The 27,436-nt window shown below is 36.6% G+C and overlaps 2 protein-coding genes across 7 annotated transcripts; one reads left to right on the top strand and one right to left on the bottom strand.

The window, feature by feature from the left end:
* acana (aggrecan a) lies at window positions 1-21,613 on the top strand. Of its 5 annotated transcripts, XM_083549712.1 has the most exons (21): window positions 28-162; window positions 4,627-4,712; window positions 4,973-5,356; window positions 6,361-6,535; window positions 6,702-6,829; window positions 6,918-7,211; window positions 7,363-7,668; window positions 8,376-8,550; window positions 8,694-8,821; window positions 9,502-9,795; window positions 9,899-9,997; window positions 10,094-10,324; window positions 10,373-10,852; window positions 10,901-12,403; window positions 12,569-12,682; window positions 13,499-13,612; window positions 16,598-16,756; window positions 16,835-16,917; window positions 17,001-17,145; window positions 17,230-17,412; window positions 20,102-21,613. In XM_083549712.1, exons 2-21 carry the CDS (start codon window positions 4,634-4,636, stop codon window positions 20,176-20,178), a joined length of 5,151 nt encoding a protein of 1,716 aa, XP_083405838.1. In that variant the 5' UTR covers window positions 28-162; window positions 4,627-4,633; the 3' UTR covers window positions 20,179-21,613. The 5 variants fall into 5 exon arrangements, with proteins under 5 accessions (XP_083405840.1, XP_083405841.1, XP_083405838.1 ...); XM_083549714.1 differs by lacking the exon at window positions 13,499-13,612 and having other exon boundaries at window positions 1-162; XM_083549715.1 differs by lacking the exon at window positions 13,499-13,612 and having other exon boundaries at window positions 9-162; window positions 10,373-10,708; window positions 10,757-12,403.
* Window positions 21,614-22,907: 1,294 nt separating this feature from the next.
* On the bottom strand, window positions 22,908-27,299 carry LOC310730665 (hyaluronan and proteoglycan link protein 3-like). 2 transcript variants are annotated; one of them, XM_083549716.1, is made up of 6 exons: window positions 27,218-27,299; window positions 26,425-26,500; window positions 25,837-25,989; window positions 24,671-25,039; window positions 24,162-24,464; window positions 22,908-23,325 (listed from the first exon to the last, which is right to left on the bottom strand). In XM_083549716.1, exons 3-6 carry the CDS (start codon window positions 25,958-25,960, stop codon window positions 23,042-23,044), a joined length of 1,080 nt encoding a protein of 359 aa, XP_083405842.1. In that variant the 5' UTR covers window positions 25,961-25,989; window positions 26,425-26,500; window positions 27,218-27,299; the 3' UTR covers window positions 22,908-23,041. The 2 variants fall into 2 exon arrangements, with proteins under 2 accessions (XP_083405842.1, XP_083405843.1); XM_083549717.1 differs by lacking the exon at window positions 27,218-27,299 and having other exon boundaries at window positions 26,425-26,524.
* Between the last annotated feature and the right edge of the window lie 137 nt (window positions 27,300-27,436).

The following is a 27,436-nucleotide window of genomic DNA, read 5'->3' as shown; positions in this document are numbered from 1 at the left end:
TTTCAGCCGGCTCTTTCTGCTCTGCGCTCTGAGAAGACACACAGCTCTCCAAACGCACCAAAAGCTGACTGTTTGCTTACCCAGAATTGCTTCAGGCGCCTGGAGACTCAAAGGATTATAGTTTTGGGGCTGCAGCAACAGGAGAACCTTAGCAACAAACAGGTAGGCTTCATCTTCAGTTTTTCCTGCATAGAATTTAACCTGATAGATAGATAGATAGATAGATAGATAGATAGATAGATAGATAGATAGATAGATAGATAGATAGATAGATAGATAGATAGATAGATAGATAGATAGATAGATAGATAGATAGATAGATAGATAGATAGATAGATAGATTGATAACCATCTGCTGTGAGCTTAAGTCTTAAATGAACTAATTAAGTGTTGAATGAACACCACAGTGTTGACAGTTCAGTCAGATAGATTATGGTGGAGAGAGAGAGAGAGAGAGAGAGAGAGAGAGAGAGAGAGAGAGAGAGAGAGATTGCAATTAATATCCATCTGCTGCAGGCTTAGATTTTAAATGAACACATTTTCGTGAATGAACAACATAGTGTAGATAGATAGATAGATAGATAGATAGATAGATAGATAGATAGATAGATAGATAGATAGATAGATAGATAGATAGATAGATAGATAAGATAAGATAAGATAAGATAAGATAAACCTTTATTCGTCCCACAGTGGGGAGATGATGATAGATAGATAGATAGATAGATAGATAGATAGATAGATAGATAGATAGATAGATAGATAGATAGATAGATAGATAGATAGATAGATAGATAGATAGATAGATAGATAGATAGATAGACCATATGCAGTGACCTTAAGTCTTAAATTAATTAATTAAATTAATTAAGTGTTTGAATTACAATTTGTTGATGAAGGTTTCATGGCTGCTTTTACATTTCAGATGGATATGGATATCTATAGATATTAACCTAATTAGATTAAGTGTTAAATCATTAAAAACTTCACCACTGATGTAACACCTACAATGTTCATTTGTCTTCATCTTTGTGAATGTTAAAAAAAAGATGAAAAGAATAGAAGAACTGAATCACTTTAATATGCCACAATGTAATTTGTATGTAATGTAGAAAGCAAGTTTTGAATGTATTGAAATTAATGAAAAGGAAATACATATAATTAAACTTTTTTATTATATTTTTGCTGAACTGATTTTTGCTGACTTGACCTGATATAGTTCTGAGTGGATTCTGGATCAATGTGATAATAATGAAGGGAACACTAGAATTATATATTATCAATAGAACTTATGGTAAATCAGACATGATTTAAACATGTTGAACAGCTGATTGTTATTGATGATTCTAGCCAGTTATTGTAATAACTCCTGCCTGTTTTCCATAATTGTTCCTGAATGTGGAAAAACACAAACATCATATTATTGCATTACAGGCCAATTTTGTATTTTTATTTCCATTTACTTCAGTTAATTCCCTTTCTCTGTTCTTTCAGGGTTCTCTGTGATTTTTTTTTTTTTTTACATGATTATACAATATGTGTAAATTGCACCTTCAAAGTAATAATGAGATGTAATTCATTTGTTTTATTTTCTATAAATCTGTATTATCCTGAAAAGCAAAAATAACCATAGGCACTGCTCATATGCCTCAGCTGCAGTTGTGCACAAACAACACTTAGTCACTATCTGTCATAGGAATATCCAAATAATCCTCGAGTTCTTTGAAGGACAACTTTTGGGACACTTTTGGAATGTTACATGGCAATGAGATTTGAAAGGTCATGTCGGACCATGAGTGAGAAAGTGACATTATTTCCTGCAAGAATATGCTGCAGCGAAATATCCATGGCGTATTGACTAGACGTTTACCAATGAAGGCGTGAAGGCCATAGTGTTAAATTCAAATGCAATCAAATGCTTTTACAAGAGGCCACAAAAGGCACACGGCAGGTTGCCTTATATTATCTAGGAGTCTATTTTGAATAGCCAGGGATACTGCTTTATCAGTCGGTTCCCAACAGCTCAGGCGCTAATTATAGTCTAGAATTCTTTAACAGTGCCACAAAAAACATTTGGTGTATTTTCTAAATGACAGATTGTTTAATATGCTGCAAATCGGCTGAGGTTGCTTTGCTTTTTCTATGCTCCTGGCCAACGACTGTATTTTTTCTAAAACAAAAAAAAAATATTACTTCCTGTTGAGTCACAGAAATCATATCATTAATTTTTCTATAACAAATTAAACTTGAAGTTGTTGCTTAGTGTGAAGTGAGGCAGGAGTGGCAGGGAGGGTATTGTGATTAAACAGATTTCTTTTTCGTTTGCGCAAACTTTTCATTTAATCATGAATAAAACACTCTTGACTTATATAACAGAAGAATATGAATATTCTCTTTGTAGCAAGAGCTAATAAATGTAAATCCACTATCCATCTTAATATAACTCTTAACACACATACACTCACTCGAACTCAACCTAAATCTGAAGCTTTCCTTGTGACTCACAGATTTTCCAAACTCTCGTTCAAGGAATAACATAAGAACACTAGGCTTTTTCTTTATTCATCCACTGCTGGCATCTGGTCATAAGTTAATGACACTTACAAATTGCCTGATTAGGTGGTGATGGAAAAAGTACCATACAGCAGCTTAGGAACTGTGAAGTTACTGTTTGTCTACATAAACCTAAAATTACAATGTAGTCTTATCACAAAATCACAAGAATCAGGCAAAAAAAAGATGAGTTCTAATGATCAGTTCCTAGAACTCACATTTTCCTAGATTCACTCTCACATGTAGGAACGTCTCACTATGCCATGCATCCAATGCATCAATAAATCAGTGTGTATATTACATTTAACTGATACACTACTGTCAGAGACTGCATGCCGGAATTACCGTAGCGGTCATATGTCGTTGCTTCACTGTTCAGAACAAACCATGGTAGCAATAAAAGCCGGAAAAAAATTTGCTGTGAATGAAGTTGCATCTCAAACATGTTAAAACTTTAATGCAACAGATCCCTTGCTAGCTCATGCTAACACATTGGAAGCTAGTGATAGTATGTGGTTGCTAGCACTAGCAGATCTGTTGTCTAGCTAGTTTTCAAATCGTTGCATTGGTTTATAATTGTCAGATCATTTAGGTTGGAAAGTTGAAAATGAAGAGATGTGGTAATAATAAAGGCAATTTGTAAAGCATTTTGACTCATTTTCAGGTAGAGGACTGAAGTGCTAAACCACTAGTACCCTCTCCAATCATCAATCTCTGCCTGGTATGACGAAGAAAACTCAAACATAGAAAGAAAATCATGCATGCTTTATTTATTTATTTATTTATTTATTTATTTATTTATTTATTTATTTATTTATTTATTTATTTTTTGCTAACAAGAACTGCTAGGAACACTAACACTATATGTCATGAGGCAAATGTTGATGCAAGAACATGTAAACAGCTGATTTATTGAAGATAAAGCTAGTGTTAGTACATGGTTTTATGTTGTAACATGGAAGACTATATCAATACAAAAGCTTCCTTATATACTGTGGTCTGTATTTGAGAACAGGTATGTGTAATGAGTAAGATTGCAAACTGTTGGTCCTTTGTGTTGTAGTCTGGAGGCCATGTTTGTACGCCTTGTAGTTAATTAGAGTTTACAGCATTGGCATGACAAAAGCTCCACTCCCCGAAAAAAAACCATGATAATCTGTGAGAAGCTCCTGAGTAATGATATATTAATTGCATTCTGCTGGTGAAATCTTCTGGGAGTGAAGTAGGCCATTCTATGGATTTTAGGTTTCTCCCCAAACCGTTTTGACAGGGCGGACTCTCACTCCTGTATCAGAGGCTTCCACTAGTGATAAGTCATTCATTAATGATTCATTCATTCTAAATAAGCCTTTAATATGACTCAGAAGAACAAGTAGTCTCAAAGAGTAATTCGGTTATTTTTTGCTGGATGCGCATGAGCAAAGCATCGCAAAATAAGTAGTCTCAAAGAGTATTTCGGTTATTTTTTGCTGGATGCGCATGAGCAAAGCATCGCAAAATCTCCATAGGTTAGGTACAGGAAACAGAATTGAGTAGTTTACCTCTCAACTCTTTTAGTCTGAGCCATTCATTCTTTTATCACGTTACTCCATTATACGCTATGCAGTCCATTACTCAGAAAACAGAATTGAGTAGTTCATCTCATGAGTCCTCTGGTCCGAGTCATTCGTGACTCCTATGCAGTTGTATAGAGCCCAAGAGGAAACATATAGCAGATGATACTGATACTTTACAGTGGCTTGATTGATCCCAAAATCGTCAATGCAGTGTCTTAAACCACCCTTTTTCTACTCCACAAAAAAGAAGAAGCTTGTGATGTTCAGGGAGTTGGTGTAGCCTTGCTGTAGAGCTTTCTAAATGTATTTCTTTATGATTTCCTTTAGCTGACAAATGGTAGATGCTGTTTTAGGGTGGTGTAGTTCCTGGCAGGAGCTCAACATTAAAATAATATGGCATTAGACTTGCACTTGTGATACAGTTGGGCCTGAGTCTAAGGGCTTTCTTTGGTCATCACAATTCTTTACATAGTATTTTTACTCTGGATGTGCTAACAACGTGTTATCAAACTTGCAGGTAAGCCATGACATCTTTGCTGTTACTTTGCTTGTGTCTTCGGGTAATCTCAGCAAAATGGATCATTCCAGACTACTCATATACAGGTGAGTAATTTTCAGCATTGCACTTTGGGCTTCCCCATTCGTATTAACCAGAATTAGTCTTTCTGCTAATAAATCCTTACAGATTCTCCAAGGTTTTTTTTTTTTAGCACTGTATTTTTTGCTTTTGCCCCATTGAATATTGAATGTGTACTGTTATTTTAGTAAACCTTTTAGCAGTTTTAGTTGGCTGTGAATGTGTAGTGGTATATGTTAAGATTATTAGTTTATTATTAATGACTGTTTCGTTGTATGTCTTTCAGAACCAGAAAAAACTCTAAGCGTTAGCATTCCCATTGCTGACCCTCTTCAACCCTTAATGGGTGATACAGTGGTTTTGCCCTGTTACTTCCAGGATGACACAGTGGATGACCCAGGTGCTCCCACCATATCCCCTTTGTCTTATCGCATCAAATGGAGCATAGTCACCGAAGAGAAGACCACAGACATTTTGGTGGCGATGGAAGGTCATGTGGTAGTGAATAAGAAGTACACAGATAGAGTTCAAATGGTGGCATACCCCACCAGTTTAAATGATGCCACCATTAAAATCACACAGCTTCTTTCTAATGAATCGGGAATGTATCGCTGTGAAGTCATGCATGGAATCGAAGACAGTAGTGCTTCTATTAATGTCCAAGTGCAAGGTAATGCACATCTTTTTTTTTTTTTTTTTTTACATATATACATTGACATTATAACATTATGAGTGGAGAAGTGAATAACACTGATTGTCTCTTTATCATATCACCTGTTGGGTAGCAAGTGAACATTTTTCCTCAAAGTCGGTGTGTTAGCAGCAGGAATAACAGGCAAATGTAAAGATTTGAACGAGTTTTACCAAATTGTGACGTCTAGATGTGTCAGGGCATCTCTGTTCCTGGTCTGCAGTGGTCAGTATCTATCAAAAGAGGCATGTGGTCTGAATGGTCCGATCCAACAGATGAGCTCCTGTAGATCAAATTGATAAAAAAAAAAGTTAATGCTGTTAATGCTTTTTTTTTATGCCTGCTTGGTGTGCCTGATCAATGTATATACAGTATCCCACAAAATTAAGTACGCCCCTCACATTTCAGAGGACAGTTAATCTGTACTGCTATATAAGCTGCACATTGGCTACTCTAAAATATATCCAAGTTTTATTTATTCATTCATATAGTATCGACCCTTGAGAAGATATACTACAATGTTTTCTAAAATATTTAATCACGATTAATCTCATGATTGTATGTTTATTATTAGTGAAACCATACTTAACATAGAGCATTAAGACAAAATATTCTTGTAAATGTTTTAAAGTTATGATATTTTAAATTAAACATTTTTGCTATGTTTCCACACGGACCGTTTTAATTGCCGGATTTTGGTCCTCAAATAGAGACTTAAAAAGATTTTTCGGTTAAGTTTATTCTTTTTTTTATATCTGAGTAAATAAGGGATGTTGTGAATAACTGTGTGTTGTGCTGAAGGTTTTAATTTCGCCTCTTATATTTATTTATTTATATTATCAAACAGAAATGCATTAATCGCACGTTAATTTGCATTAATGTGTTCATTCTGACAGCCCTGAAGTATATATATTAGGGTGCTGATATTTTCACTTAATTGAACACTTGAGTTATTTTCAAATGCGATATAATATTTTCTGTAGGCATTGTGTTCCACTACCGTGCCATTACTTCACGTTACACCCTGACGTTCGAGAAGGCAAAGGCGGCCTGTATTCAGAATAGTGCTGTGATTGCCACACCAGAGCAGCTACAGGCAGAATATGATACAGGATACCACCAGTGTGATGCCGGCTGGCTTTCTGACCAGACTGTTAGGTGAGTTCAGTGAACCTTTTCATTTTTATTAATTCAATCAATCAATCATTTAATCAATTATTCACTTATAAACAAAAACAATACACAATATATTTTTTTTTATTTAGTGCTTGTAAATTTCTCTGCAATTCTTTATATGATGTAATATTTTGGTGCTGTTCATAAGGTATCCTATCCACGAACCCCGAGAGGCCTGCTATGGCGACAAGTTTGAATTCCCAGGAGTGAGAACGTATGGAGTAAGAGATGTAAACGAGACCTATGATGTGTATTGCTTTGCGGAGAAGATGTCAGGTATACAAATGCAAACTTCAGGCAAAGTCCATTTTTTCTTTTAATTAACTGTTCACACATTTTATTTCTTCCATGTTTTATTTTACAGGGAGGGTATTCTATTCAAAATCCTATAAAAAGTTCACCTTTGATGAAGCTCAGGATCAGTGTGCTAAGCTGGGTGCTAAATTAGCCACAACTGGTCAGCTGTACCTGGCCTGGAAGGCTGGTATGGATGAATGCAATGCAGGCTGGCTGGCAGACAGGAGTGTCCGTTATCCCATCAACATTGCCCGACCCCAGTGTGGAGGAGGTCTTCTTGGAGTGCGTACAGTGTACCGATTCGTTAATCAGACCGGCTATCCTCCACCAGAATCAAAATATGACGCTATCTGTTACACAGGTGCACATATTGAATTTTATTTTCTATGTCCTAGTCCTGCCCAAGGTTTTTTTTGGCTTTACATAGCAATATAGATATATCATTAACAAACAAATATTTCTTTCAGCCATATGGATTTAGTGATAAAATATGTTTTTTTCTTGTTCTTTAGATGAAGAAGAAGAGGGCTCAACCTTATTCGACCATAGAATTCCAGATATACTGACTACAGAGGCTACAAGTGAGGTAATAAGTGTGGATATGGTGACAAGCAGCCCACCCGTATTTATTCCGCAGACCTCACCTGGGAGTGAGCTTATTGGCGTGGTTGAAACCCACAAACCCCCCACCACAACTGCTGACCTCCTGTATGTAGAACAGGAAATCACACAGCTGCCTTTGTCTTCACCACCCAGCATCATTGATGACTTTATTGCGGTGACTGCACAGCCATTAGAGCATCCAGTGTCCTTTACTGGTAAGATACACACACACACACACACACACACACACACACACACACACACACTAAATTTGTATTTATTTTAATGTCATATATATATATATATATATATATATATATATATATATATATATATATATATATATATATATATATATATATATATATATATATATTTGCATTGCATTTGCATATTCGCATAGATAAAAAAATGATTTATTCATATACAATAGCTAGTAGGTGTGAAACTTGTATTATTTAAAAAGTCACCAATAATATGTGACCAATATTTAAAACATAGATTGATTTCTCCTCGCTAAACTGTTTCTCACGGGCGTTCTCTCAGCACCATTGCTGCTACGTAAATATGACACTTCAGTGATCGAGGCGTCTCCTGAGAGTTACATAAAATACAGATTAACATGGCAGAGGTAGAGCTGCATCTTCCTAGAGACAGAACAGGAAACGAATGTCTGGTTTTATTTCCATTTGTCCGTTTTTTTGCACTACAAAGGCGTGCTTGTGAAAGAGCATTGCGTTAGAAGTCAGAAGGTAAATTAACTTAGGTAAATTGATGATTTGCTGTCTGTCTGAACCACAGAAATAAAAGTCAAACTAAAAAGTCGAACTATATTAGTTATGGAGATTTCCGATATATATTATAAAAAGACTTAACAATTATAATAGGGTTTCAGTAGTTGTTTCATGTCTCTTCCATCCAGGTATTGTCTTCCACTACAGGCTACGCCAGAGTCGCTATGCTTTCACGTTTGCCGACGCTCAGTTAGCCTGCCAGGATATTGGTGCAGTGATTGCTAGTCCTCAGCAGTTACAGGCTGCCTATGAAGCAGGCTATCACCATTGTGATGCAGGCTGGCTGGCTGACCAGACTGTTAGGTAGCTTACAATGATACCTTTCAGTTATTATAACATTTATTAGTATAAAAAAATGCATCAAAAGAAACAAGTTAATTTAATGTTAGTTATTACTGTGTTGTACATGCATTGCTTTTTTTTTTTTTATTTCTTACACAAATTAGGTATCCTATTGTACATACACGAGAGAGATGCACTGGTGATTTGGAACATTTGCCTGGTGTGAGGTCTTACGGTGTACAATCTGCTGATGAGCACTATGATGTATACTGTTACATGGACAAACCAAGAGGTATGAAGGCTCCAGCTTCAATATTTTAACAACTTTGAAGACAAATTAGATTTGGTTTGATTCAGAAATGCTGTTACAGAAAAAAATTATGTTATAAAACTGGAAATCGGAAACCCCTCCACAAAGAAAACACTGGTTTAATAAACCTACAGTATTATAAAAAAAAAGAAAAAAATATATTGTTATGCAAAAAACCCACAACCCTTAACCATATTTGGACCCCTTTTCTTGACATCTCACCACTGTATGACCCTATTGAATGACAATTCACATTTACTTTTTATTAATTTTTTTTGTTTGTTTGTTTTTTACTTCTGGACCTTATTAGTTACATATAATTACATTTATCATTGATGTATGTATTTGTATTTTTGGTTAAAAAAATGTTATGATATTACAAACGTACTGTGTGGACTAAATTAATTAATTAATTTATTAATTTATTTATTTTATACAGATGGTTTGTTTGTCTTTATAATGCAATAAAAAAATTAATGTGTTGATACATTTATTTATTTATTTATTTATTTATTTATTTATTTATTTATTTATTTATTTTTAATAAAACACCAGGGTAACTAGAAAAAAAAAAAGCATTTAGTTAAGTTTTAACTAAAAATTTACTTAATACATAAGAATGTAAGCCAAAAAAAGATACATTTCACTATTTTATTTTTCAGGGAATGTTTTTCATGTGAGTTCATCTGGGGGTTTCACATATGATAAAGCAGTGGCTTCTTGCCAGTCCCAGAATGCCTCCTTGGCCTCCACAGCTGATCTGTATGTGGCCTGGAAACTAGGCTTTGATAAGTGTCGTCCTGGCTGGCTCATCGACCGCAGTGTCCGCTATCCCATTAATAATCCCAGACCTCAGTGTGGAGGAGGGAAGCATGGAGTTCATACTGTCTTCAAGTTTCCCAACCAGACTGAATATCCTGATCTTCACTCCAAATTTGATGCCTACTGCTTGCAAGGTATATAACATTTATATAGTACTTACAACATAAATACTGTAGAGGAATTGTCCCAAGTTTTATATATAAATGTATACTGATACTTATTTTTATTATTTCACAGTTGATCTCCAATTAAATTTGTATGAGAATGAATATAATATGACACATATTGAAGAGGACTTGGTGAACCTGACCACAATAACTGATCTTTCCATGGCTGGTAATTGATTATATTGTCTGCATCTACAAAATTAAGCCTAAGCTTTTTAATATTTGGTTATAAACATTGTTAATCCCCATTCTTCCACTTTCATAGTGAACCACACCTTCACTTCATCCATTCCCATGGACATCTCTGGTTCTGGTTCTGCAGGCCTGCCATCTGGGGGCAGTGTTTTTTCTGGTGATGTATCAGCTAGTGGAAGTGAGGAGCAGCCTAGTGGGTCATCAGATTTAGGAAGAGAACTTTCAGGATCTGGACTTCCATCGGGGTCTTCAGGTTTTAGTGGCGAACTTTCAGGATCTGGACTTCCATCTGGGTCTTCAGGTTTTAGTGGAGACCTTACAGGATCTGGACTTCCATCTGGGTCTTCAGGTTTTAGTGGAGAACCTTTAGGATCTGGACTTCCGTCTGGGTCTTCGGGTATTGGAGGAGAATTTTCAGGATCTGGACTGCCATCTGGGTCTTCAGGTTTTAGTGGAGAACTTTCAGGATCTGGACTTCCGTCTGGGTCTTCGGGTATTGGAGGAGAACTTTCAGGATCTGGACTGTCATCTGGGTCTTCAGGTTTTGGAGGAGAATTTTCAGGATCTGGACTGTCATCTGGGTCTTCAGGTTTTGGAGGGGAACTTTCAGGATCTGGACTGCCATCTGGGTCTTCAGGTTTTGGAGGGGAACTTTCGGGATCTGGACTGCCATCTGGGTCTTCAGGTTTTGAAAGGGAACTTTCAGGATCTGGACTGCCATCTGGTTCTTCAGGTTTTGGAGGGGAACTTTTGGGATCTGGACTGCCATCTGGGTCTTCAGGTTTTGGAAGGGAACTTTCAGGATCTGGACTGCCATCTGGGTCTTCAGGTTTTGGAGGGGAACTTTCGGGATATGGACTGCCATCTTTGTCTTCAGGTTTTGGAGGGGAACTTTCAGGATCTGGACTTCCATCTGGGTCTTCAGGTTTTGGAGGGGAACTTTCAGGATCTGGACTGCCATCTGGAGCTTCAGGCTTAGGAGGAGAAATTTCAGGATCTGGATGGCCATCTGGGTTTTCAGGTTTAGGAGGAGAACTTTTAGGATCTGGGCTGCCATCTGAATTTTCAGGTTTAGAAGAAATTTCAGGATCTGGACTCCCATCTGCATCCTCTGGTTTAGAAGGAGAACCTTCAGGATCTGTACTGCCAAGTAGGTTTTCAGGTTTAGGAGGAGAATTTTCAGGATTTGAACTGCCAAGTGGTTCATCAGCCATAGGATGTGATTTTTCAGGATCTGGGCAAAGCGGAGACATGTCTGGCTCAGGCCTTAGTGATTTAGGCATAAGTGTGACTTTCTCAGGAAAAGACACAATAATCTCTGGTGATGTATCAGCTTCAGGGACACCTCAGGAACCTGGGGAGGGCAGTACAGAGATCCTCACTTTCATGTCAGGTCTTGGTTCTGGCTTCTTCAGTGGGGATGGGGATGGGTCTGGGTCAGGAAGTGGTTCAAGTTTTGGTTCAGCAGAGAGTGGGTCTACGACAGATATATTTAGCATTTTTGGAGAAAGCAGTAGAGGGGAAACCTCTGGGATTTCTTCAGGTCTTGATTCTAGTGGGGAATTCTCTGGATTCAGTGGTTTGCCATCAGGTGTAATGTCTTCTGGAGATGATAGTGGTTTCTCTGGAATTAGTGGCAGTGGAATAATGATGGTGAAAGGCCAGTGGATGGACGTATCCACTGCTTCAACTCTTACAGCTCAAGAGCTGGGTGGTAGTCAAATGTATTTCAGTGGCTCTGGAGCTCAACAGGGGTCTGGTTCAAGTGGCTCCGGTGTGAGTGGAAGTGCTGATTTAAGCGGCTCTGGAAGTGGTTCAGGATTTCCTGACATCACCTTTTTAAACTCAGGTCTTACTGATCTCATAGACCTATACAGTACAGAACAAGAAGCCTCTGGAACTTTGACATATGGATCAGGAGAAGGGAGCGGTGATTTCGATGAAGTCTCTGGTCTTTCATCAGGGGACACATCTGAACCATCAGCTAGTGGAGAAATTATTTCATTTACTGATGAGAGCTTGGTGGAAGTTCCTTCAAAATCCACGCAAAACCAGGAGCTCAGAAAAGGACCGGTCGAGCACAGCGGGAGAGAGAGTGAACTATTTTTGAGTAGTGGGCACCACTATACTACTATGTCAACAGAAGAACACCATCCCACATCCATCCCTAGTGAAGATCAGGTTCATTTAACTGATGAGCCAACAGTTCAAGTTCCCTCAGGGCTGCTTAGTAACAGTGAACTGCCACAAGAAATCTTGTCGAATGCTGCTAAATCCTCCTGGAATTCTGTGACTCCAACATCTATGACCGGCACCACTACCGACCCTGCCTTTTCAATGCAGACTCCGACTGTCATAGAGATCCCAGCCATCGAGAAAGGTAAACTAGTAATTAGAGATGCTAGCAAAACAAGAATACAGTAATCGGAAAGGATTGTCCAATATACTTAACCAAACGAATCATGAGCTAAACATGAGGTAATATTTTGTTCCACTAGTTCAAATGTTTCATTTTGTTTTCCTGCTGTCTATATCCATTTTGTAGCTGCTGTGGACCCATGTCATCCAAATCCCTGTGGTGCTGCTGCGTGTTCTGTGCAGGACGGGGTTGGCATATGCCACTGTCCACCTGGGGTGCCGGCGGAAGAGTGCCACTTTGGTGAGTCATTTAATCTGGCTATAACTTCTATTTAAAGTGTCAAACATGCATTTTAATATGGCATTTGAGTTTAATGTGATGTTAGACATTCTGTTGTGTGCATCTCTGTCACAATGATCTTATTCCCATAACCTGTTTTTTGTTTAAGTGTTCTCTCTTAGTAATGGAACACTCCTGTCTTTCCCTGTCATCGTTCCCTATCGGTGTGTGTGTGTGTGTGTGTGTGTGTGTGTGTGTGTGTGTGTGTGTGTCTTTGGGTCTATTTGCTTGTGCCTGATTGGCTTCCTCCGATTTCACAGGTTGTTTGGCATGTGTGTGACGATATCTGATTCTACCTGATCTATTTACAGGACCTACCAGTTATCAATTCAATTAATTGATTGTGCACCCATGTGTTGTTTTTGTTCAGCTCTGCCTTTACTCAAGTATGGCTTAATCATCACTCCATTTTCCAGCCTGCTACACGCCTGTTAACACCTGGTACATGCCTCTACTTTTCCTTCTACTTGATATAAATCTGTACCATGACCTGATGCAACACTTTATAAGCTATATGTAAAAAAAATCCATTCATTTTGAATCACAAGGGATTCCACTAAATTTATTTCAATCATTCAAACAACGATGCAAAAAAAACCCCATTTTCTCCCAAACCATTTGGCGAATTGGTGGTTTATTGATTTGAATGGGCCATATAAACATGTTGCATGGTTCATGGTTCCAGATTTGATCAGCGGCCGTGTTCTACCTTGGCGTGACCTAGCTCAAGGGTCTCTTTATAGTTCCCAGTCTTAACCGCAGAACCTTTATTTTCAGAGGTTGATGTGTGCCATTCAAACCCTTGTGCCAATGGAGCTACGTGTGTGGAGGTACAGGATGCTTTCAAATGCTTATGCCTGCCCAGCTATGGAGGGGATCGCTGTGAGATCGGTACGAGGTTGGCTTCAGCTAATTCTACTAACAATCTCTCAAAAACAACCAAACCTGATACCACTAAAGGCAGTCTCAGTGCTCTGGAAGCACTAGCTGTTGTTTTGTGTGTCATCAGTGTGCTGGAACATGCTTATGTAAAATTATAAAACTAGCCATTCATGTTTTTTTGCAAAACGGTGTCAAGTGGTTGGGATGAAAACTGTGCTAGTGGAAAGGGTGCTGTAAAGGAAGAAGTTGATCATTTAATGGTCAGTATGAAAAGGCACTTGGGGAAAACAGACGTTCCTGAGTGACTTAAGCAGGTAGGGAAATAATAACACTGGGCCAGTGATGTTTATGTTTTTCATTTGTGCCTAGCACCAGACTGTTTTTGTCCTCTATGTTTTGCCTGTTTATTCCGGACTACATATAGAAATAAATGAACTTCGTACAGCATGTGTGGATGAACAAAGAGGTATTGATATCCTTAGGGTGTATTTTGTCACAGACTTTCTTCCAATTCTATATATTCTATAATAACACATCCTAATATATTCATATTGCATTAAAAATGTATTCACAATGTGTTGCATTTCAAACACAAAAACCCACTTACTTATAAATGCTGGGCATTTACCATATAACTGTTCATAGATATTCTTATAACACAAAATGTCATTATAATACAATTTTATGATTCTCTGTGCTAGATTTTCTGTTTTCTTTATGATCATGTTGCTATTCTTTCTGATTCTATGTTGATCATATGAGGCTGCTACCTCATCACAGACACTGATAATGTCATATTTATTAGAGGACAAGCAACTTTTGTTCCTATTCTGGTTAGGGTTTATACTGCAACCCATAGAACTGTCCAGTTAAAATGTGGTGCACTAATTGGTGAGGGTCTAAATAACACACTGAACAAATTAAGCCACCATTGGGTCAGAGCCTGGTATCTCTGTATTTCTTGGGTCGAGCTTAGAGTGACTTCACCAGATTTTGCCCAGTTTTGCAAATGCCATCACCAGAGTCAGCCTCAAAAATGTCCAGAGCTGGAAAGTAACGAATTACATTCACTCACGTTCTACTTTTTAAAGTAGTGATTATAATCTACTATAATTTGAATTAGGTTTTTGTTCGTACTACTAGTGAATTGTAGTTATCTAAATTTTTAAATCATATCTGTTACTGCGTAAAAAGAAATAAAAAATATGCAAGGGGATAAAAATTTCGCCCCCGAAACGACTGCACTGATTGATCGATAGGCGGAGAGCAGTTGTGCTAAACTCGCAAGAAAAAATTATGGAAACAAACAAGATGGAGACTGCATAACGCCAGTGATAGAGACCCAGCCGAAAGCGAAATACAGTGGAATATCGATACTTGCGACATTGACACTCGCGACCTCGATAGTTCGCGACTTTTTATTTGGAACCGGACTGAGAGTCATTTGCAAAATATCTGCTAGTTCAAATGTAAAAATTTTTGAAAAACTATTAATTATTGTTTTATTTATTAAAAGTAGTAAATAAAACATTTATGACAAGTAATTCACAATTCTTGTTGTTTTTACACTACAGTACATGTACAATTCCCATTGAAAAAGGAACCATTAAAAGTAGAGTCAAAACCTTGCGATCTTTTGTTACTAACGAGGGGTTATAGAACGTAACCCCCATGAGTATCAAGGTTGCACTGTACTTTCAAATCGAAAGTTGTTCAATGCGTGCGGTCACTGTCTGAATTCTGAATCAGCATTTTTATAAATTACATTATAACAGGAATTTTTTTTGCTGCCAAAGGGCATAATTCATGTTAGACTCAAGTCAGTGTTTTTATGTGTTTTTTTTATTTATTCATACTTTTTATTTGTAAACAAATAGGTTGAGATTTCAAAATTCAATCAAATTGTATTTGTCACATACACATAAATACAGAGTACGACATGCAGTGAAATGCTTTTTACGTCTGTCCGGCATTTAAGCATAAAAAGGAATAGAATTTAAGGATAAAAATAAAACCAGAAAAAAAAGGTTGATAAATAAAAAGTAAAAACTACATAAAATATATGAAAATATATGTGAAAATATTAAAGTATATGCATATACATGGATGCGCATAGCAGATAGTGACAGTAGAAATTAAAGTGATTTAGTAATTGTCCTTAAAGTGTCCATGAAAGTGTCCTGAAAGTGTCCATTTATATCTCCTTGTCCTTTTTAACTTTAGTAGAATGTTTTATTACTCTTTCCACCCCTGCTAATGTTTCAAAAATAATTTTAATACGCAAAAAATTTTACCCTATAATGAGTCAACAAATTTGCTGTCTAGAGTTAAGACTCTGTTTACCTCCACCAACAGTAGCACATCTGTGAATGCGTGGCTCACTGCTTGGCCCTGGAAAAAACACTGCTTGCAGCATTAATATTTAACATTTTTCTTTCTTACTATTCTCACTTCTAAGCAACTATAAGGCATTTGTTTTCCAATGAGTGTTTACTGAAAGTTCAAATCATGATATCAGTTCTCAAGAGCGTTATATACATATACATATATATCCTTATGCACTATAACACTAAAAACAACTATAATATATAATATTGTGGGATTTTGTCCATGCGTATATTATTCTTAATGAACAGATGTTACATGCGCATTATATTATGAACCAATGTACTATTGCCTTAAAAGTGTTATGCATGTGACTGTAGCTGTTAATATGCAGACTATAATTTTATGCACTACAATGTGCTAATTATGTTATGTAACACACTATAAATGCTTTTATAATGCATTATAAATACAGGATTTGTAGGAAATGCTACACATATTTCTCATAACAAGTGTCGACAAACTTCAAGTTAAATTGTTTATCTAATAATCCTTTGTCTTCTCAGCTGAAATGTTATGCAAGTGTTTATATCCAGCCCAGTGCATACCAGGTTATTGCAACTCACTGGAATAAAGTGTGACCTCCACTATGCTTATATATAACTGCAGACACAGAAACATGTGAGGAGGGCTGGACTAAGTTTCAGGGTAACTGTTACTTACACTTCTCTGAGAGAACCATGTGGGAGGAGGCTGAACAACACTGCCGAACTCTTGGAGCTCACCTGGTCAGCATCACCAACCCGGAGGAACAAGCATTTGTTAACGGTAAATAACAATAACTGACACATTATATTTGTATGTGACTGGATCTTCACCATTATAACCGAGTGTCTTTTTTTCAAGGCAATGCACAGGATTACCAATGGATCGGCCTAAATGATAAGACTTTACAAAATGACTTCCAGTGGACAGATGGAACCCCAATGGTAAGTCTGTTCGGTTTATACTGCTAATAGAAATTAGCGTCATTTTCATCCAAGGTCATTTTTTATTGTAATTTTTGTCCCAGCAATATGAGAACTGGAGGCCTAATCAGCCAGATAATTATTTCAATTCTGGTGAGGATTGTGTGGTAATGATCTGGCATGAATACGGTCAGTGGAATGACGTACCTTGCAACTACCATCTACCATTCACATGCAAAATTGGCCCAGGTATGGTGTCATTAAAATTTAAATCATCTAGATCATATCTTAGTCGAGTGTAATTAGCATTTACATTGTGTTTCTTTTTCTCAGTAACATGTGGCCAGCCTCCTGAAGTGAAGAATGCTCGGTGGTTTGGGACTAAGAAGGAGCGCTATCAGGTCAACTCAATAATTAGATATCAGTGCCATGATGGCTTCAGGCAGCGCCATCCACCTGTGGTCCGCTGCATGGCAGATGGACACTGGCAAGAGCCAAAGGTGGAATGCATACCCCGTAAGTGACACGTTTACCGAGTAGGAAAACGGTTTCTATTACCAGATTCATTCTAAAGTCATGTCTTATATATATAGTGTCATACACTTACTGTCCACTTTATTAGGAACCATATAAACTTGCATATTAATGTTGTTATACAATCATCCAATCATGTAGCAGAATAGAGTTCAAGCATTAATAAACATCTCTTGGTATTTTTCTAATACAATTGAGTTTTATTAAAATTTTATTTGTACATTTCTTTTTACAATGGATAAATAATCTTAAATGAAATAAATGGCTTGGGTATATATTTTTATTTTTAAATTGGTCCCCGTAAGTTTTATCTCTAATGGGTACAGAAAGCTAGTGGCGATGTTTGCAAGAGAAAATACCTTGAGATGTTATTAGAATGAAATTTTAAGTGGAACCAGAAGGCAACCCACCATCATCTTGGTGACACCGAATGTCCATTCAGTGTAGTTCTCTCATTGTTGAGGTTATCAGCTGTTCTCTAATGGAGACTTGAGTGCAAAATTGCTAGCCATTGTAGCAAACTGTTTACATGAATCACTGGCCAAATCCATTTTTATAACCCTAAAGTGGAATTTTCCACAATAATCTCATGTATCTTTAGGATGTTGAGCCCCTCAGCGTCATTGAGTGGTTTTCAATTTATGAGAACTTAATTTAGAAGTAGGGCATTGGGAAGTAAAAGTAAAGTCCAGAAGTCAGAGAGGGACAGGATCTCTGGTATCTCAGGAGCGATCTTTAACTAGTTTCAGAGAGCCTGTGGCCATATTCTTGATCTTGGCTGACAGTAGTGGAACCCAATGTTGTCTTCATCTGTTTTTACATCATAAATCAGGCTCACAGAAGTTGGATGGAAAGTAGGACAAGATTGTATTGTCAAAAAGGTCATTAGAGATAATAAACCAAACAGTCTTAAAGGTGGACTCATTCAAAAGTGTTGAGGCAGTAACAAAAACAAGTTTTTGGCAAAAACACGCAAGAGAACAGAAATTGTTACACAATTAGAAATACTTTAAAGTATTGGCGTAAAACAGAGATATTTTGGGCAAACAGGGTCAAAATTGTGAAATAAAAAAACAGGCAGAAAACCAAAAGAATTCCAAAAAACACAGATAAAACAGAAGGCTTAGTAATGTCACAAGCCAAGGGAACAGAGCAAACACGTTGCGAAGAGAAAGAAAGGTGCTTCTAAAATGGAAAGCAGAACACATTATTGTTATTATTATTATTATTATTATTATTATTATTATTATTATTATTATTATTATTATTAATAATCATTATTATCATTATTAATAATGATTATTAATAATGATAATAATATTAATAGTTAATAATAATAATAATAGTTAATAATAATAATAGTTAATAATAATAATAATTATTATTATTATTATTATATAAAGTCCGCTGGTGATCGCTAGTGGTTGCTGATAGTTGTTAAGGGTTCCGTTTGTTTGTGTTTGTTGGATTAAAACAGAATTTATGCTGTGACACTTTAGTATTCTGTGATGTTTTTCTCCTCGTCATAGTGGTTATGAGTGATTATTAGTGGTGCTGGAAAAGCATCACTATTACAATCTTGAAAATTCTTCCGGACAAAATTCCGGAGTGTCCAGGGTTGCAAGCAAATCGTGCCCACAATAAGGTCACAATAATACAGGAGGGGGGGGGGGGGGGGACATGTGATATATCAACAGACTCAGCCCAGTATACAGAGTTGCACTGTGGGTAATATAGTGACGTCACATGAAATCGCCTTAAGCCACGACCCACCATTGGTAAAAAATAGGGGGAAAAAACAAACGTGCTCAGAAATTAGCATATGATATGTCGAAACACAGTGAGGGAGTTGAACCCCGGGTGAATTTTCGGTGTCACATGATGTCATAGGCCACGCCCACCATGCAAACATATTTGCTAACTGCGTCGCTATCCTCTCTCCGACCCGGACGTGTGACACCAAAAACCGCTCGGCACAGCCTGGGGAATCTCAGCCATATCGACGTGGGCACAACCATGCAAAAAAAGCAAAAACGGCAAAACGTAAAACGTAAAACACTCAGCATGGCGACAGCATTTGAATGGCGGGTAAACTTATGATGTCACACGACGTCACTGACCTCGCCCCTTCGGAAAACGAGAGCAATAACAGGCATGTGTGGTGTCGAAACCTTCTTTTTGAGTACGATCACATCTCACGGTTGGCACTAAAAATGACACGCCCGGTGCAGAGGTTCGTGCCCAGTGTCGAGTTTTGCACCGGCAAGCACCACTCACATTTTTTTCAGGAAATGTCATATTCTAGTTTGGGTTACTGTAGCTTTCCAGTCAGCATTATGCAGAACAGTTTGAATGGCATTTTTGCACCATTCTTTGTATACCCCAGTGTGTAAATCTGCAGTCTGATCTCACACTTCAAGTCAAGTCTACAATTTTGTTTATTTGATATAAAAATTTACAGCTTTTTTTGTCTGAAACTGCATGATTTCATATATTGTACTGCTACTACATGATTGGCTAGTTAAACAGGTATGCATTTGTTTCCTAATAGTGACCATTAAGTGTATGCACAAATGTATATACAGTGTGTATATGGGTATGCATGTTGTATATTGTTGAATTTTTTTTTTTTTTTTATCATTCAGTTTACATTATTTTCTTGTTATCTTAGAAACCAAAAGAAGACTACTGAAGAGATCCATTAGGCGCCAATCTGTTAAGAGGTCATCATTGAGGAAGCACCTCTAATAACTTAAAGAAGAAATAATTAAGAGATTGAAAAAAAAATCTTTTAAAACACATTTTTTCATGGCCTTGAAATTAATGAATGCATTATGTATTAAAAAGTGTTATTTTTAAAATAACTTCCCAACCTGTATATAGTGTCACTCCCAACATGTTGTAGTGCTTCGATAAGAAAAAGTAATCTGTTTTGTGATTCTTTTCCCAACCTCATCCAAGAAGCCTTTTTTTTTTTTTTTTTTCGAAATTAGTATTTATTCCCACAGTTAGTGTAATTTGATCTCTGAACTTACTGAATCAGATTGTCTCAAGGTATCAGCTGAATTTTACCCCAAAAAAAAAAAAAAAAAATTTCAGAGGAGGATCTTTCATCCAGACAGTCTGGAATTTTGTGGCAAAAGGAAACAGCTAAGAACCGTGTGCAATCCTTCTTCTTAGAGGGACAACGAAATAGGTTACTGTTTTTGTTTGTTTGGGGGTTTTTTGGACGCATGTTCTGTTTGCAAGTTAGAAAAAAATATAGCACTTATTGTATACAAGATAGTACACAAATTAAATTATGTGATGAATTATTATAATCTATAATCTATCAGAATGGATAGTGTGTCTAGAAAAATAATGCATAGCCATAAATAAGAGAGTTTACATACAACTAATTTATTTCATACAAATTATCAAAAAAAAAAAAAAGCTATCCTTTTTTGATATGTCTGATGACAGTAATGTGAAATTAAATGTATTTATTGATTTCTCAAAATATTACATTCTACCTGGCCATTTGACATGGTATCCCCATCTCGTTAGGCCTAAAATACAAATAAAAAATAATATATATACATGCATTAAAAAGCAGTGTTCGATGGCCAGATCCTGCAAACTGTCATCTTAAACATGCATATAGATCATTTGTGCTGTATGTTCCCATGTTTTTGACATATTGTAAGCTGTGCAGGGCACAGTACTGTGAGACCATCATCACTCTCCCTCTTTTAAATAGTTCTCAGTTTGAGTTCTCATAAGACCTCATTGATGTTTCTTTCTTTTTTTTTTTTCCTCTAATGCTTTTTCGCTAATATCAGTTATAACACGTGCCTTACGAATGTCTTTCTTACGAACTGCCCACGTCTTGGGTTTTGTTGAATATCAATTAGGGGCTGTGCCTCTTTCTTCCATCTTATTTTTAATCAAGAATGTTGAAGTGATAAGTGTAACAGTACAGTAGATAACTGTAACCCAGGAAACAAATGCAGACTCGAAAAAAGAGGACCAAAAAGAAGCCCTGCTGAAGAACAAGAACGAAAGACTGAAAGACGGAGGTTGCCATCAGATTTGACTTTAATCTTTTCACAGATGACGACACACAGCCTGTAATACATGTATGAAACAAAAGCAAAAAAAAGTGAAGAGATGAGAAACGCCAAATAAAACATTCTACAGATCACTTTTTAAGATTAATTGTGTGTTCTTTCAAAACAGTTACAAGCGAATAGAAAGTCACACGTCTGGTTTTAGGACTCGGGACTCGAGAACTTGCACTCTGAGACGTTATTCACAGTTCACAGGTGATGGAAAGTGTTTGCACCTTGGCCAGCCCAGTCTAAAAATGCAGCTGGGTTGCTTATTGAGCAGAGCTATAAGTACCCTGGGACTTACAAGAGTTGTAAAACGACAGGCATTGCAGTGTGCTCAGAAGGGTGGAGTGTAGGGTGGTCTTTGGCTGAATGGGCTCTTTTAGGGCTCCTCTTAAGCACAAGGCCCTTTCTCCTCTCTTACCTAGAGCTCCTCCACGTCCGCAGAGTAAACTCACACACTGAGACACCTACTGGAAGGACAAGCTCAGTTTCAGAGCTGAAGTGAAAATACTGTATGTAAAGCAGTAACTCATTTAAACACCTTGAATGTAATAATCTACATTCTGGTCCTCCTAAAAGGATTTATTCAGATGTAGATCTGAGCCTCTGAGGAACTGAGAAAGTTCATCTAGATTTGTTACTATAGTTAATGAGACAGAAAAACTCTAATGAGAGAAATACACACTATGTGGTCATTTTGATACTCCTTCAAACATTTTTAGCATAAAAATAGATTGTTTATGGTCAATTAAAACCACCACCTTTTACAATTCATAAAGGATATCATATTTTTAAAAAAAGGTCACAACAAAAACATACATCCTGTCTGGTAGTTCATAAAAAGAAATTCGGGATAAAATAACAATAATAGATATCTACAATTCTATGATTAAATAACCTTTTTTTTTAGCTCGTAAAGTGTTTCAGGGTTTCAAAGCTCCATGAAAATAATACTAAGCAATTCCCCAAAAATATAATGAATGTAACCGAAAAAAAAAAAGCTTAACCTTTCCTTATAAGAAAATCATGCTGGATCAATCAAATGATGATTTTTATTTAAATACTTTTTTAGGGAACAATTTGGTGTTTTTTGTGTCATTTTTAATGAGTTAATACAGTTAATACGGTAAATATTGTTCCCTGAAGCTTCATGCATAATGCAAAATGAAACATATTTTTAGAAAAAGTGTGTCTAAAAGTTTTCTCTGCACCAGAGTATTATTGACAAGAATGCGTAAAAAATATTTACTAAAAAATTGTCATTGAAATGATTAACTTGATACAATAACGTAACTCAGATTTCTCCCATTTACCTTAGCTGTTCTAATCAAACTGAGGGAGAAATTTTATGTATATATTTATATCTTAATTATATTTGGACAATGTGTACGGTTAAAAAATTAGTCCTTCCACCTCTTTTCATCAAAGTTCTTAGAAAAGTCCAAACCTACAGTTGGATAGAAGGTTGTTGTGTCTCATATTTCACATTCAGCAGGCGCAAAGTATCAAAGAGCTCTTTACCTAGATCTATAGCAGTAGACACCATGTTTATTGTATGGTAAAGGAAAGCCAAAGCTACGGACCCCTGAAATCTGAGGACCACAGCTTGGGCGAGGATTGCTGATCGGATAGCGCAGACTTCCATCTGCCAGCCATCCTGCATCACACTGATCCAGCTTGAGAAACTTCCACGCTGCAAAGAGCTGACCAACTTTGGCAATCTGAGCACCATCATCAATGCAGGCCTGGGCTGCCATGGTAAAGTTGAACTTCTGGGGACGCTGCAGGAAGTACACTTGTCCTGAACGAGAATAGAATAATAGATCACATGGGGTTTCATTTCGGTTATATGGTGAGACCTTTTGCTTGTAAGAGTTTGTTATCAAAGAATAAAAATAGCTTTGGCTCCACGGCTATCTGCAGTAGTTATCTGCAAGCGAACTGTCTAACGAAATACAGCTCTATACTAATCCTTCCGGATAAACAGCTTATCTAATGATAACCTCTTCAACGACTTTTGAATGATCTCTAATCAAGGACTCCGTTATTGCTTTTGAATTGCTTATCAAAGTGTTGAGTGTGGTTGAAGTAAGAATTGGTTATCAGTGGAGAAAATAGCATCGGCCTTCTAGTTATCTGCAGTATTAAACGAGGAAAAAGAAGTGTCTATGTACAACAGTGTCCAGAAACCTAGACAATGCACTATGCAAATAAAAACACTAGCAAATTAAGTTTGCAAACATCCTGGGTTTAACATTCGGTGTCATGCCAATAAACCCAAGGATTACCAACCTAGCTAACATGAACATTATAAATATGAATATTGTGGCAAGCAGTAGTCAAGATTTTTAGCAAGGTATTTTATACATTGTAATAGCTAACTAGTGTAAATCTTATGTCTACTTTGCTAGGTCTTGGTTTCAAATATAGAATATTTAGCTTTAGTTTAACTGAAAATAAATGATCAGACATGAATTAGCATGGTATTGTATATTATTTCAGTAGCCATTCATAAATTTTTTCAGGACACAGTTTTTTCCATAAATAATTGCACAATTAGTGAAAATGTACCATAACTTAGCATGAAGCATAACATAGTCAAAAGCCTGAGAAGTATGGGAGAAAATTTTGCTATACCTGTAACAGTGGAGGTAAAGCAAAAGACATCGTAGCGGTTTCTATGTTTGTGTCTGGCTCCATAGCTGCGTACCCCAGGAGCTAGTTCAAGGCCTCCACAAGGCTGTCGGGGCTGGACAATAGGATACTGCACTGTGCCATCTGACAGCCAACCAGCGTTACACCAGTCCAGACCTTCCTGCCAGGCAGCAAAGAGCTGAGCGAATGAGGCTACAGTAGCATCTTGGTCATTACAGGCTTTTTGGGCTTCCTTAAAGGTCAGGTGGTAGCGGCCATTATGCGGTTGGTAGGGAAACACCACACCTAAAACACATGGACCTAATTTATGATGCGCATGTTATAGATATATACATACACAAACGAAAGTAGGGCATGGATTTTCCTGACATTCAATATGATTGATGAAGGAAATCAGACAATGGGAGAAAATTCTTGACTACAACTACTACAACTAAAACAAGTTAAAGTGTTATGGTCAGTATTTGTAAGTATTTGTATGTAGTTCGCACCTCTGAGCCCCAAATCCACTGTTGCACTTTCATCCTCCAACCCGTCAATAACCTCACAGCGATACTGCCCACTGTCCTCCAGGCTCAAGTTGGTGATAGTGAGTGAAATGTCTCCATGGACGTCCTTGTGAAGATGTACTCGATTTTCAAATGCCCCAAAGCTTCGTTGACGGTGACCAATAGACACAAGCACATCAGATTCATGGTCCCTGGAAAGTGGTAATAGGGACCATTTCACTCTCACCCTGCGTGGGCTGATTAAGGGAGGCTCGTACCAGAAGCGGCAGGGCAGGGTGACATTACTGCCCCTCACAGCAAACACAGAGTGCGGCTGAGCCTCAACTCGAAGTTTAATGCCGTTGAAATGAACTGTAAAGATTAAACAGGACTTAATCATGATACATATGTGGCAATTGATTTGAATGAATTGTAGCAAACAGTTAAAAAAATCTGAGCTTGACCAAAATTGCCCTCAGGAATATATTAAGTTATGGACTACAAGTTTATTTAGCCTCCACCTCGCACTTTAAACCCATTTTTTATTATTATTATATCTGTATTACCTAAATGTGGTCTAAAAATTGTAAACTTTTTAATATTTTCATTTATTTTATTTTATTTAATCAATTTAATTGATTACTCAATGCAACCAATATAATAATAATGTATTGCATTATTTTGATTGATTCTATTTTATTTGTATTAAATATTATACAATATCATTTGATTATTCGAACTGAACCGTGACTTAAAAACCTCACTGGTACTCACTGAACCCTGAATTTTGTGTTCCGTTACACCCCTTATATATGACATTATATGTGACATTTGGACATTGTGTGTGTGTGTATGTATATATATATATATATATATATATATATATATATATATATATATATATATATATATATATATATATATATATATTATATATACACAGTGTTGAAATGTCACCAGGTTAGGAGTTTCATACACACAAATGTGTTTAATACAAAAATACAGAAATTGCATATTTATAAAAGGAGCATGTGCAAGCAAACATTCTGTTTAAAAATAAATTAAAAAAATTCTCTAAGGCCATAAATGTCAAACTGTTCCTGGAAAAATGACCAGTACAGTAGTATTCTAGATATAGTAATCGAAAGGCACTCCCATACATAACATACTTTCTCCATTTCCGTTTCCATTCAAGATGTCCTGGTAGAAGAAGCCATTAGAAAAAGTGGAGGCTGCATGGACAGTGTACAATACTTGCAGCATGAACACCAGTAGAGTGTGCACTTTTCCCATTTGGAACAGTTGTCTTGGAAATCCTCCCACTATAAAAGTGATAGCAGAACTGTTTAGGCAATAAAAAAAATATTTTTTTTAAATCACTGCAAGACACCCAATGGTAAAGAACCCCAAGTAAAACAAAGCCAAGAAATGAAAAAAGTAAAAATACAGAAGAGAAGGAATGAGAGGAACAAGAAATCTTTTCTGTTAAAATAATTAAAACATAAAAAAGTTTTTACAAAAAAAATGTCAATTTTACAGCAACGAGTTGCAAATTTATAGATTGTTGCAACTTAATTGTATTTAGCATCAAATATATAACAGATACATATAACATAACATATATAACATATACATATAAATACAATAGTGTAATGTATGATACAATAACCAATTATATATATATAATAACTATAAAATAAACAAAGCAACATACCAAGTTTCCAAACTTTAACAAGTGAATCCACATGTTTACTCACCCTGTGGTCATTAATTGCACTTTCCTCAATTCCCGTAGCTGCCTTTAAATGCAGGTTTACTAACGCTAAGGTGACGCTGAGGCGAGTGGATTGAAAGAAGGCAGAAGAAAAGTTGAGACATGGGACAAAAGGTCATTCAAAGCCCTGCTAGAGGAGGACCTTCTAGCCTTAATATATTCACATATGTCATACTGTAGAAAGAACAGTAAAGAATCTTTATAACATCTGAAAATTGGCGTTGTAATTTGCAATGAATTAAGCTAAATAATACAATAATTAAGAGGGTACAAGCATTTCATCGATTACTGTATTACAAATTGAAAACCATTAATTCATTGAAAAAAAGAGCTAAGATTAATTGCATCATTCAGTCAAAATGAATTATACTTGTGATTGTTAAAACCATTAGGATGTTCTAAAACAATTGTTTTCTTTGGTCCCTCAATCTTGGGATTTGTGGCTCTCAATTCTGCTGACAATTTTTTCCCTCTCTTTTTTGATGATGTTTTCATCGTTATGGTTCATTTATCACTACAGTCTGAACCATAACAGATGAGCTCAACAGGAAACAACTGTCATATAGTAAAGAAAGAAAGAAAGAAGAGAGACATCTTGCTACAAAGCATCCACAAATCTAATAACAGGGTGGGACAGTGCCAAGAGGATAATAATAGCTTTGCAGAATTGCAGTATCATGCAGCTGGTGTAAGTCCTAAGTTAAAAAAAAATGTTTATATTAATATTAACATTAAAAAAAATCACAAAATTTAACACATTTTAATGAAATTCTTACCTTTTCTTTGGAAATTAAAAAATCAAAAAACTGCACAGTTTCAAGACATTAAGAGCTACGTCTCACCACCGGTACCTACCAGCACAGACTGCACACACCTGGGCAGATACCAATCTGAAACTCCAGAAAAAAAAAAGAAAGGGGCTTAGCTGATTCGTCAGCTGTCTGAGAACATCTTGATTTCCCTGTCTGTCCTCACAGACAGAGAGCCATTACGTG

Source organism: Silurus aristotelis (assembly GCF_946808225.1).
Source record: "Silurus aristotelis genome assembly, chromosome: 9".
In the NCBI taxonomy this organism is placed as follows: Eukaryota; Metazoa; Chordata; class Actinopteri; order Siluriformes; family Siluridae; genus Silurus; species Silurus aristotelis.
The sequence above is the reverse complement of the archived record's forward strand: the minus strand, read 5'-3'. Positions and strand labels throughout refer to the sequence as shown.

Coding starts and splice junctions, on each gene's coding strand:
- LOC310730665 (XM_083549716.1), bottom strand. CDS start 25,960: ATGGGAAAAGTGCACACTCTACTGGTGTTCATGCTGCAAGTATTGTAC. Junction 24,465..24,670: donor AGTGGATTTGGGGCTCAGAG/GTGCGAACTACA, acceptor CATGTGTTTTAG/GTGTGGTGTTTCCCTACCAA. Junction 23,326..24,161: donor CTTTACCTCCACTGTTACAG/GTATAGCAAAAT, acceptor ATTCTCGTTCAG/GACAAGTGTACTTCCTGCAG.
- acana (XM_083549711.1), top strand. CDS start 4,634: ATGACATCTTTGCTGTTACTTTGCTTGTGTCTTCGGGTAATCTCAGCA. Junction 13,613..16,597: donor AGGGGATCGCTGTGAGATCG/GTACGAGGTTGG, acceptor ATATAACTGCAG/ACACAGAAACATGTGAGGAG. Junction 17,146..17,229: donor CACATGCAAAATTGGCCCAG/GTATGGTGTCAT, acceptor TCTTTTTCTCAG/TAACATGTGGCCAGCCTCCT.